The sequence below is a fragment of the Ammodytes marinus genome (genome assembly GCF_949987685.1).
Source record: "Ammodytes marinus genome assembly, chromosome: 25".
NCBI classification, from domain to species: domain Eukaryota; kingdom Metazoa; phylum Chordata; class Actinopteri; order Uranoscopiformes; family Ammodytidae; genus Ammodytes; species Ammodytes marinus.
Genome location: NC_137229.1, coordinates 2,341,758 through 2,354,796, shown reverse-complemented (window position 1 = coordinate 2,354,796; position 13,039 = coordinate 2,341,758). Strand labels below are relative to the sequence as shown.

Sequence of the window (13,039 nt, the reverse complement as noted above, 5' to 3'; positions counted from 1 at the left end):
GAGACGCATTCACAGCGTTTAAATAACGCCTCTCATTTCTATTACCATTGGGGCTTGGATGCAAATATTGTAACATTACGGCGGCAGATAAAGGAAAAGCGCAGTTATCATTTTCTGCGCCTCAACCTCTGCTGTGGGAAGAAAGAAAGGGGGCAGAGTAAGTCGATTGATTTGTCGACTCGCAGGCGGACGGTAGGCAGCTCTGCCAACGGTGCCTGTCAAAACGCCCACGCATCGGTTGTCCACTGGCCTTTCATTAAAAAATATATTTTATATTAGGTTTATTATATTGAGTCTTAAATAAACACTGCTTTCATTACGACTCAGAACGCGCATTTCAATGAACCATGATAGTCTACAAAAAGATACTGAACTGTGATTGGCCAGTCACTGGCCCGGGCGGGACAGTGACTGGCCAATCAACTTGCCCTGCATATGATTTTACTGGCCCCGGGCCATCGGGCTATACGTTATGTCGAACCCTGATACACAGTGAAACAATCCATAAAAGATAAAAAAAAAAAAAGAAAAAGAAAAGCGGTCTCATCTCTACGGAGCCCCTAAAGGGACATGGAGGAGGAAAAAAAATGTTGGTTGAAAAAAAAAAAAAAATTTTGATTTTTTTTTTTTTTTTTTTCAACCAACATTATTTTTTCCTCCATGTTTTTTTTTTTTTTTTTTTTCTCAACCAAAATTTTTTTTTTCCTCCATATCCCTTTAGGGGCTCCGTACATCTCTCCTCACCATCTCCGCAGCCTGGATGAAGAAGCGGTGGCAGTACCCGGACTTGGAGTCGGCGAGGAGCCAGACCTGCGGCTGCGTCTGGGTGTTGTGTGTCGCGTAGAGCGCGTGGCTCTGTGGGTCCTGCTTCTCCTCCATCCGCGGCAGCAGAGCGCGGTCCACGGTCAGGCAGCAGTTAGGCAGGTAGGAGTTCCACATCGCACGCCCTGGGAAACAGAAATATTAATTGTTAAAAGGTGCAGTGTGTAATATGACATCATCAAGAAAGTTCTACAAAGTTCTAGAATGCAACGCTCCCTGGGTAACCCCCAACCCTTTAGAATAATAACAGAAGCTACAGTGGCCTTCAAGGACAAGAACAATTCTAAATTTTAAACAATGCACCCGATGACATTCCAACTATGACACTTCCAAAATGGCGGTGACAAGGCCTTGGTCCAAAGTATGGAGAAATATCGACATATATGAGACCCTTTCTAAGGAAAAAAATTATCAGCTATTATGCACTAAATTAAACGTACTTATGGATATTATAATTATTTTCTACAAAATCTGCAAGGAAATAAAACCCAAAATTCTACACACTGCAGGATTAAAGTTTTTTGATATACTGAAATTAGTATGGCTGCACAGATACCAATACCAGTATCAGTCCCATACTGTGCCTGTGTACTTGTTCTCATTAGAACTAGGGCTGTCAAAATGAACGTGTTAACGCAGGATGATTCATTTCTGGAGTCAATTTGTTATTTTTTTTTTAACGTTTGTGTTGCGAGCGTCCGCTCTGTTCAGAGTGATTGAGTGAGTGCGTTACAGTGAGTGAGTGAGTGAGTGAGTGAGTGTCTGTCTGTCTGTCTGTCTGTGTGTTTTCATGGTTAAATAAAAGCTAGCTGACGTACCCAGCATAGCCAGCATAGGCCTGAAGATGCTCAGAGAGTCCTGAGGTGTCCCAGGGTCCCTGAATGCCTCGGTGGTCAGGCTGCCGGGCCGGATGTGCAGTGCGATGTGTGTGTAGCGCTGGTAGCTCATGGCGCGCTGGAAGCTGTAGCTGTTCTCGTAGTGAGCCCAGTTCCAGTAGAGAGAGGGGTCGGGCAGGGACTGGATACCCATCAGGATCACTATGCCAATGAACCCTGCAGGGAAACAGGGGCTAGTTAGTTGAAGATACAAAGGGCTGGAAAGAAATCAAAGAATATGCAACCTCTGTGATTCTAATTGTGTTGGAGATGAATACCATGTACTTTTTGAGTGTAAAAATGTGGACGTAATGTATTTTAGAAAAAAGTACCTGCCAAATTATTATGTTTATTTTCCATCCATGACCAAATTGATTTCGCTTTTGAGGGCAAGTAGGCCAGGGGTTATTGTTAAAACAGGCGCCTTTTTGAGAAATGTTTTGCCATTGTTTAAGTGATGTTTTTGTTTTGTTTTTGTTTTGTTTTTCCTTGCCGTGCACCATTGTTTTGTTTTGTAATGATCTCAGTTGAATTGTGTGCTCCATGCCATGTGCTATGGCCGTGAGCCGTAATAAATAAATGAATAATGAAAATGAAAAAAAAAAAAAAAAAAAAAAAAAAAAAATTATAATTGAAATTCACTAAATAATTTTTTTTAATTATAAAAATAACAAAAAGTTTAAAACTTTAACTGAAAAACTAAAAAATGCAAATAAGTATTATTATTATAAAAATATTAAAAATATGAAATAAATTCATGAACAAAAGAATAAATAGTTGAAAGATATATGCATTTTTTTTGTCAGAATACCCATCAGGATCACTATGCCAATGAACCCTGCAGGAAAAGGAGGGGTTAATTAGTTCATTCATAAAAAAAAAATATTAAAAAATAAATAATTTAAAGTAAAAAAAATTTAAAATTTAAAAAATAAAGTAAAGGGAAAAGTCACTGAATAAATTTTTTTTGTAAAAATAAAATAAAATAAAACTTCTGAGTAATTCTTTTGAATTTATCAAAAATATGTAGGCTAAAAAAAGTTGAAAATAATAAAATAAAATTAATTAACAAAATTATATCAAAAGCCAAAAGAAGAAGTAAAAAAATAAATTATATCAAAAGCCAAAATCTAATCTAAAAAAAATCTGATATTTAATAAAAAAAAAAAAAAAAAAAAAAAAAATATTGAATTTAAAATCAAAATTACATATTTAGACTACATTAAGTCTCTTCCCAAAAACCTCTGATTTTGTGCGTGGACCAAAAAAAAGTCAGAAAAAAAATTATATTACAAAAATAACTGATTACTGAGTAAATATTGAATCCAAAAAAAAAAAAAAAAAAAAAAAAAGTAGGCTATATGAAAAGCCAAAATAATAATAGAATAACATTTAAAGGTGCAGTGTGTAATATGACATCATCAAGAAAGTTCTACAAAGTTCTAGAATGTAACGCTCCCTGGGTAACCCCACCCCTTTAGAATAATAACAGAAGCTACAATGGCCTTCAAGGACAAGAACAATTCTACATTCTAAACAATGCACCTGATGACATTCCAACCAACATGGATTCCTACATAAGACTTGCCTGCTCAATGTACAAAATGTAATATTAATATTTGTAATTCTCCGCTCAGGAGGATAATTCAGATTATTGGCAGAGGTGATTTTACACCAATGAGGACATATTTATGAATGAGGATATTGATTTTAGCGAATAAATTACTTAAAATGTTACACAGTGTCCCTTTATATATTAATAAAAAAAAAAAAAAAAAAAAAACCTTGATTGAATCTTGTCTGGACAAACCTTTGATCTCGTGCGTGGACACGGGGACCCAGCCCTTTGTACCTGCGCCCAGGTATTTACACATCTTAGCGTGCGCGTTGGTTTCGTTAGCGATTAGCTCCACTAGCACGGCGGGGAACATCATATTAAAAAAATCAATGGCGTCCGAATTCTTGTTTAAAGTATGCCTCGGTCCAGTGGTCTGCGTGAACGGGTTTATTGTGATGGGTGTCTTGTCCTTGAACTGTTTAGTGTCTTTCTTCCAGTGGTCATACGGGGTTTTCCAGTTGTCAGGGTCGGACCAGGAGGAGGCACTAGGACCCAGGGGTGCGTCAAGCTGCAAGGCCTGCCTGTTCAGCTTAGACAGGCGGTGCTGTTTGTCGGGACAGAAGCGGATGTCTGATTCAATGAAGCCTGGGGGGGGAAGAAGGACAGGAAAAAATTATGTTAATAGCATGAGAGTGTGTGTGTGTGTGAGAGTGAGTGAGTGAGTGAGTGAGTGAACTTGATGTCTGCTTTAATGTAGCCTGGGGAGAGAGAGAGAGAGAGAGAGAGAGAGAGAGAGAGAGAGAGAGAGTGTGTGTGTGTGAGAGTGAGTGAGTGAGTGAGTGAAATTGATGTCTGCTTCAATGTAGCCTGGGGAAAAACACAGAAAAAAATGATGTGTGTGAGAGAGAGAGAGAGAGAGAGAGAGAGAGAGAGAGAGAGAGCTTAATGTCTGCTTCTATGTAGGCTGGGGAAAAAGGACAGAAATAAATTATGTTTATAGCATATTAAAGCTACACTGCGTAAATTTTTTCCATATGAATGAACGTCAGTTACATTCAAGAGTTGACACAAAGTTCAATGTAGCCTGGGGAAAAGCAAAAAATGATTAGCCGTATAGCTAAAAAAAACGTGAGTGAGTGAGTGAGTGAGTGAGTGAGTGAGTGAGTGAGTGAGTGAGTGAGTGAGTGAGTGAGTGAGTGAGTGAGTGAGTGAGTGAGTGAGTGAGTGAGTGAGTGAGTGAACTGGCTGTCTGCTTCAATGTAGGCTGGGGAAAAAGGACAGAAAAAAATCGTGTTTATAGCATATTAAAGCGACAGTGCGTAACTTTTTCATATAGATGAATGTCTGTTACATTCAAGCCTTCACCAAAAAGAGTTGACACAAAGTTGATTAAGCCTATTATCAGCTCCACAAAACTCTCTCTGTATTTCTCAGTATGGCAGCGTTTACAAACTGGTGCCCCCCCCCCCCCCCCTCCCCCCTGACACTGGTGCAGGAGCTCAGAAAAATCCCAAGAAGAGCCCAAGGAATGTTTCAAATCCTTCTGTAATAACCTTCAGAATAGTGCTGAGAATGATTATGGAAAGTTTAGTTGATGTAAGTGCTTTAGAAAGTTGAAAAAATCGAATGTTGAGATAGTGTCCGTTAAAGATGCACTGTTAGCCCTTGCTGTAAACGCTACAGTTAATTACCAGAAAATGCCCAGTAAAATACTTTTAAAACATTTTACAGTATGAAACTGTAACATGCAATGCACCATGGGAAATGTATAATAAACTACAGTTATTTACTGTATAATTTAAAAATGTGGTAGGATACTGTTTTCCTGCAATGCACCATGGGAAATTTCTAATAAACTACAGTTATTTACTGTATAATTAAAAAATGTGGTAGGATACTGTTTTCCTGTAATGCATTATGGGTACACACATACAGTACAGTAATTTACAACACTATTTACAGTAAGCAACCAATGTATGCATGTTCTAGAACTTTCTTCTACAGATGCTGCATTCAGAAAAAACGGTCAATTGGAATTGTATTACTTCCCAGTAAAGCAAAAACATTATCTATTATTATATTAGCTGTAGTGTTCTTTTGTAACACACATTCAAACCAGCGTGGTGATGTTAAGAATTAAAAAAAAAGAAGAACAAGAAGGTGTTTGGCTTTAAAACAGCCTTTTGGGCTTCCTTTTGTAGCCTACATAACCCACATTGAGATCAATTTGGATACGTGCTGATTTAAAATGAAAATTAAGTTATCAGTGGTAAAATAGGCTCTTTGGCACTGACATTGTAGCCTACTGGCGGACATTCATTACAAACCATTACAAACACTTGATCTCTCTGTAATGGAAAGAAAGTGTCTCACATTCCCTGTGTCCCTGAACGCAGCATAACCGTTGCGCGAAATAACTAGATGGAGAAGGAGACGAAGAACTTGATCCTCAAAAGCCTCTCAAATGTCTCCAGTGAGATGGCTGGAAGCATACAACAAAACCCACAGTAAGTTTTGAATATTTTATCGGCTGACGAGATTATTCGTATAATTAACGCTCTGTTAATTAACGCTCGGCGCAATGCGCAAATAGGGATTTCAGTGATCGTTTTCCATTGCTAAAGTCATATGTTGCGCTAGCATTAGCAAGGTAACAGTTGGTGTTAGCCAGGTTAACATTGTACTGCTGTTTAAAATGGCTTGTCGATGATAAATTGTGTTAACCATTTTAACTCACATGTTAACCGCATGCAGTGTTGGAGTTGGGTGCAAACATAGTTAGTAGGCTTTTTAAACTACTATTTCACTGGGGAATTTGAATGAGAAGTAGCATAGCAGGGTTGCTCTCTTTCTATATAGCCTAGCTAACTTTAAATTTGGGAGGGAAAAAGCTAACTTGTACACTCTTATTTCACACTACATTTGTTAAGCTTGTTTGGGTGATTTATGTGACACACTATGTTGAACTTATTGATGAAGCCATTCATTTGATTTCACATTCTTTTTTTCTTCCTTTTTTTGCAGACAATGCCAACCAAACCACTGTTAATGTCAAGAAGAGACTCATTATACTTGGTAAGATAAAAATAGTTGTTGTGTTAGGTTTGTTAGTTAGGTAACCAGTATTGTATGGCATCCAAAGCTATGCAATGTAGCAAAGTCACACTGTGTGTTTTTATTAAGGTTAAGCAAGTTTTTAAATTAAAATGTAATGTACCTATTTTCCATTTTTCCTCAAAAAATAAGAATATATGTGCCCTTCTCTGGGGAATAGGGACCTTTAGAAATGTGCCCCCTGCTAGTCAGCCAAGCATTGTACTTAGCTGAATAGTACTCCAAAACGCCCCATTTACATATTGTGACTTCCACATACCCTACATTAGGAAAATAATTTTAAATTATTAGATCATTTTTGAGATTATTATTTCATAGTGGGGTAAATGTGCCAGTCATCATGTACATGAGTGTGTTTTGGGGTTCTAGGAATGTTAAAATGATGGCTTTTGACGGAGGTAGGCTGTGTATACTAGAGACTACCTTTTATTGTGCTAAGCTTACTGGATGTGTGTTCCTAGATTTCTGCTGAACAGAAATATAAGGGCATCTCTCTTCTCGTCCTACTATTGAAAGGATGTCAAATAGGCGATATTTTCCAAAATATGGCATCTTCCTTAAGATTTTGTATTCCTGTACATAGTAGAGCTGGACTGGCGTTCTACCTTGGTTTACAAGTAAAGGGTACACTTTTGTTTTTACTTCAATTTTTTATGAGTTTAAGTACAACATCTCAGGCCTTTTCTATGCATTCAAAGGGATTATTTCTCTCATTCTGTTACCAAATTATATTGAAAATATGCCACCCTAAAATGATCTTATGCAAAGATAGCAAATCCATGTAGCATGCTGACCACAGGTATGTACACCAGAGAGAGCGCTCCGTCTCGAGAGAAATAAGCCTTTTGTGTTAACAGAAAGTTTTTATTAATTTGTGTTTTATCTTAACTCTTAATGGGAGCAAAGACAAATAAAAAGGGTTGCATTTACATTTTTGTTGAATACATTTATTATAATTTGTGTTTGTTTATTTCAGGTGAAAAGCTCCTGTCCACTGACCAGTGGATGGTCAGCATCAAGGGAAAGGTGGCATATCAAATCAGTCAGCAACACAACTTTGCTGCTGCCTTGGCTTCCTATGTCGATTGCTTCTATCTCTACAGCAAGGGGGTCGGCCTGCACAACATAATTGATACAGAGGTGAGCACCGAAACCTTTTTATTAATACAGAAACTTTCTGCCATACTATTTTGTCTAAGTGGCTCAAATGTATGAATTAGGGATGTTAAACGAGTCATTGTTTGCGTGTCGACGTGTCGGAGGCATGAATCGACAAATCGATCGATTTACTGTGCCATTTAAAAAAAATAAATAAAAAAAGGCAGTGTTCCTTTTTTTTGCGGCAGCATCACGTAGTTGTGGTGCTGATAAACTGCGCTTTCCTTTAAAAACACTGCTGCCGCCCGCTGTGTGTGTTCAGACTTCATCTGCATCAAAGCTTTTTGATAATAAAGAGAGGCTTTAATTTTAAAAACGCTGTCCATGCGTCGGAGGTGAATGTAACTTACTCGGCTGAAAACAGAAAGTGCAACATATAAAGCATAACCTTTTAATATTCGTCTACGACCGTGATGTTAATTTAACTTTATGCTGCATATGTTGCACTGCACTGTTGACACACACCGGACCTGCAGCGCGCTCGCGACCACACATGAACTCGCATGACGGACGTCTCCCATGTCCCCAAAACATCTAATAAAGTAAAACACCCGATTTATCGATTTCTATTTTTCGAGTCGTCTTAAGCACGTGTCGAAAATCGAGCCGAGAATCGACACATTGTTCACATCCCTAGTATGAATACATTCTTTGTGAACTTGTTTGCTTGCATTTTTCCTTTGTGGAGTACCATGATGCATCTCATGTACTGTATCAGTTCAGAAAAAAGCAAAACCATGAAGTGGGTCAAGTAAATATTTAGATAACTAATTTATTGCTTTTGTGTGTTAAAAATGATTTCTCAGGATAAACCCAGTAGAGGGAACTAAGTGCGCCGCCAAAGTCGGAACCATCAGAAAGACGGCCGCCTGGTTAACAAAAAGCTGTATTCCCAAAACCCTTGGATGACGACTTTCCTCACCAATTGACTAAGTTTCAATGGAAGACCTCAAAGTAGGTAAGTACACACACACACACTGAATGGATGTTGTAAATTGAAAATGTGAATGTACGCCTTTTTAGTTTATTTATTTGATTTTGTTTACTGACATTCTCTTAATTTTACTCTCCCCTCCATGTGCATCAGAAAGACACCCCACGCTGGACAAATCCTTCTTCCATCAGCTACTTCCATTCTTCTTATTGAACCCCACCAAATGCAACTATCAGGGTTCGTACAGATGCTTGTGCTTGGATTTTCTCTGCAGTGTTGTAATTTAACTATTGTTTTTATTTTTTATTCTGTAAATTTAAAAAAAATTCAGAAGTCATGCCAAGGTTAATCAGTTGAGAATTTTTTTTCCGTTTAAACTTATCGGACAATGTCACTCTGACTGTTCATTCATGTTCTCCTTTGTAAATTACACCAAATCCCGAGTTTGTGTTTGTTATTGACTTGTAGATACAAAGAAATAGCATGCTAAATTGACGCTCAACACCGTTAGCAATTAGCTGACCAGCTACTTCTCAATAATTTATTGCTCCAAATTCATGTTGTTAGCTAGTAGTTGAGGTCAAATAGTATATAAATAGTATTTATCTTAATATGAAGATGAATCTGGTAAAAAAGTATGAGGATATCTAAAAAGGAAAAAAAAAGTCCCATTCACCACGTAGTGTGATACTAGTGTAACCTGTTGTGGTCATTTTCAGGACTTTCGTCCCCGGTAGAGATTTTGTCACACATCCCATGTTGTTCACTGGGGTCATAATAGTCTATAACAGTTGAGATATTCCACGCTAAATGAAGCGCATACAAATCTTACCCAGGACCTAGACTATAGATAACGTAAGCTCGGGGGTTACTTCATTGTAACGTGATGTTACACTCAGCTGGGTTAGCTCGATGCAGCTCCATTAAAAAAATGTATAACCTAATCCATTAATCACTGGTAACATTAGTTACAGAACCAAGATCCAAAATTGTAATTTTGTGAAGCTGTCAGAGTCGTTGCGGTGTGCTGCCAAAAAGTTATTTCAGTCCACGGTCCCAGCATGTTAACGCTATGTCGGCACATTTGTACTGATGCTTTATTGGACCAGAGCCCTCTTAGTCCCGTTTACGTTCTGAAATCATGGACGTATATTGGCTTAAATACCTTTTTTATTTGACTGTAAGACCTTTTTGGGAGGATCACTTTTTGGCAACACACCAAGATACACAAACTGTAATCTGGCAACCTAGCAATATTGAAAGTGTCTGGTCATACACAAGCTCAAGAATGTATTTAAATATACAATATCTAGGCATACATTTATACATATTTTTAAAATTCAGCCCGGGAAAAAAAGGAGTGCAAAGGCTGTATTTGCCCTTTGTTATTCTTTAATTTTTCTTACATGTGTGTGTGTGAGTGAAATACGTTTCTAATTAGTAACCATTTCCTACATCTAGACCTATTGATTATCGCTATGGCATTTTCGACAGAAGCACTGCAGCGCTGATATAGTGACAACATTTGTCCCTCTCATGTGATATTGCTTAAGTTTTTTTTTTTTTTTTTTTTTTTTTTTAACCTTTATTTATACAGGTATATCCCATTGAGACCGAATACTCTTTTGCAAGGGAGACCTGAAAAGTATAGTCATGTTGTTATTAACCTGATAAATGGTCATTTTGGGCATATGAACTAAACTGATAAAGGTCTCCTTAGGGCCATACTCTCCAATTTGGTGATTGTCCATATACAGTATCTCACAAAAGTGAGTACACCCCTCACATTTCTTCAAATATTTCATTATATCTTTTCATGGGACAACACTGAATAAATGACACTTTGATACAATGTAAAGTAGCGTGTGTACAGCTTATATAACAGTGTAAATTTACTGTCCCCTCAAAATAACTTGACACACAGCCATTAATGTCTAAACTGCCGGTTACAAAAGTGAGTACACCCCTGAGTTAAAATGTCCAAATTGGGCCCAAAGTGTCAATATTTTGTGTGGCCACCATTATTTTCCAGTACTACCTTAACCCTCTTGGGCATGGTGTTCACCAGAGCTTCACAGGTTGCCACTGGAATCCTCTTCCCCTCATTCATGACAACATCACGGAGCTGGTGGATACTGGAGACCTTGCGCTCCTCCATCTCCTGTTTTAAGAAGCCCCAAAGATGCTCAATAGGGTTTAGGTCTGGGGACATGCTTGGCCAGTCCATAACCTTTACCCTCAGCTTGTTTAGCAAGCCAGTGGTCGTCTTGGAAGTGTGTTTGGGTTCGTTATCATTTTGCAGTACTGCCCTGCGGCCCAGTTTACGGAGGGAGGGGATCATGTTCTGCTTCAGTATGTCACAGTACATGTTAAGATTCAATGAACTGTAGATCCCCAGTGCTGGCAGCACTCATGCAGCCCCAGACCATGACACTCCAACCACCATGCTTGACTATAGGCAAGACACACTTGTCTTTGTACTCCTCACCTGGTTGCTGCCCCATACTCTTAACACCATCTGAACCAAATAAGTTTATCTTGGTCTCATCAGACCACAGGACATGGTTGCAGTGATCCATGTCCTTAGTCTGCTTGTCTTCAGCAAACTTTTTGTGGGGTTTCTTGTGCATCATCTTTAGAATAGGCTTCCTTCTGGGACGACAGCCATGCAGACCAGTATGATGCAAAGTGCGGCGTATGGTCTGAGCACTGACAGGTTGACCCCCCACCACTTCAAGACCTGCAGCAATGCTGGCAGTATTCATACGTCTATTTTCCAAAGCCAACCTCTCGGTATGACACTGAAAACGTGCACTCAACCTTCTTAAACTGGGCCGCAGGGCAGTATTGCAACATGATAACGACCCCAAACACACCTCCAAGACGACCAGTGGCTTGCTAAAGAAGCTCAGGGTAAAGGTTATGGACTGGCCAAGCATGTCTCCAGCCATAAACCCTATTGAGCATCTTTGGGGCTTCTTAAAACGGGAGATGGAGGAGCGCGAGGTCTCTAATATCGACCAGCTCTGTGATGTCATCATGAATAGGTGGAAGAGGGTTGCAGTGGGAACCTGTGAAGCTCTGGTGAACTCCATGCCCAAGAGGGTTAAGGTAGTGCTGGAAAATAATGGTGGCCACACAAAATATTGACACTTTGGGCCCAATTTGGACATTTTCACTCAGGGGTGTACTCACTTTTGTTGCCTTCAGTTTAGACATTAATGGCTGTGTCAAGTTATTTTGAGGCGACAGTAAATTTACACAGTTATATAAGCTGTACACACGCTACTTTACATTGTATCAAAGTGTCATTTCTTCAGTGTTGTCCCATGGAAAGATATAATAAAATATTTGAAGAAATGTGAGGGGTGTACTCACTTTTGTGAGATACTGTACATTATATTATGAACACCCTCCCATTTTACAGATAAGGCAATGTTGTAACGTGACTAAATGTCGAACATTTCAAGGGGTATGAATACTCACACGTACATTTATTTTATTGGGATTTTATATGATACACCAACACAAAGTGGCGCATAATTGTGAAGTGGAATGAAAATGAAACGTGGTTTTAAAAAAAAATTATAAATAAAAAACTGAAAAACGTGGCGTGCAAAAGTATTCAGCCCCCTGAGTCAATGCTTTGTAGAACCACCTATTGCTGCAAATACAGCTGCAAATCTATTTGGGTATGTCTTTACCAGCTTTGCCCTTCTACAGACTGACATGTTTGCCCATTCTTCTTTAAAAAATAGCTTGAGCTTCAGATTTAGCATCAGATTGGATGGAGAGCGTCTGTGAACAGCAATTTTCAAGTCTTTCCAGAGATTCTCAATTGTATTGAGGTCTGGACTTTGACTGGACCATTCTAACACATATGCTTTGATTCAAACCATTCCATAGTAGATCTGGCTGTATTTTTAGGCTTGCTGTCCCTCTGGAAGGTGAACCTCCACCCCAGTCTCAAGTCTTTTGCTGACTCTAACAGGTTTTCTGTCCTGTATTTGGCTCCATCCATCTTCCCATCAACTCTAACCAGCTTCCTTGTCCATGCTGAAGAACAGGACCCCCAAAGCATGATGCTGCCACCACCATGTATCACGGTGAGGATGGTGTGTATAGGGTGATGTGCAGTGTTAGTTTCCGCCACACATTGCATTTTGCATTCAGGCCAAAAACTTCAAGTTTGGTCTCATCTGAATATGCTGTGTCCCCCGCATGGCTTGTGGCAAGTGTTGGAGGAAGGTGCTCTGGTCAGATGAGACCAAAAAGGAAATGTTTGGCCTTAACGCAAAGTGCAATGTGTGGTGGAAAACTAACACTGCACATCACCCTATACACACCATCCCCACTGTGAAACAGGGTGGGGGCAGCATCATGCGTTGGGGATTCTTTTCTTCAGCAGGGACAGGGAAGCTGGTCAGAGTTGATGGGAAGCTGGATGGAGCCAAATACAGGGCAGAAAAACCTGTTAGAGTCTGCAAAAGACTTGAGACTAGGGTGGAGGTTCACCTTCCAGAAGGTTAAATACCCTAAACATACAGCCAGATCTACTATGGAATGGTTCAAATCAAA

General features: G+C 39.1%; 1 protein-coding gene across 1 annotated transcript in view; it reads right to left on the bottom strand.

Moving 5' to 3' along the window:
• Positions 1-717: 717 nt before the first annotated feature.
• Positions 718-13,039, bottom strand: part of LOC307270168 (uncharacterized protein) — a gene marked incomplete at both ends in the record, with an annotated part of 32,285 nt that continues 19,963 nt past the window's right edge. The window contains 3 exons of the mRNA XM_080053336.1: positions 718-947; positions 1,641-1,874; positions 3,508-3,900. Of these exons, the coding sequence (XP_079909462.1) occupies positions 718-947; positions 1,641-1,874; positions 3,508-3,900 (857 nt within the window). The remainder of the gene's footprint in view (positions 948-1,640; positions 1,875-3,507; positions 3,901-13,039) is intronic.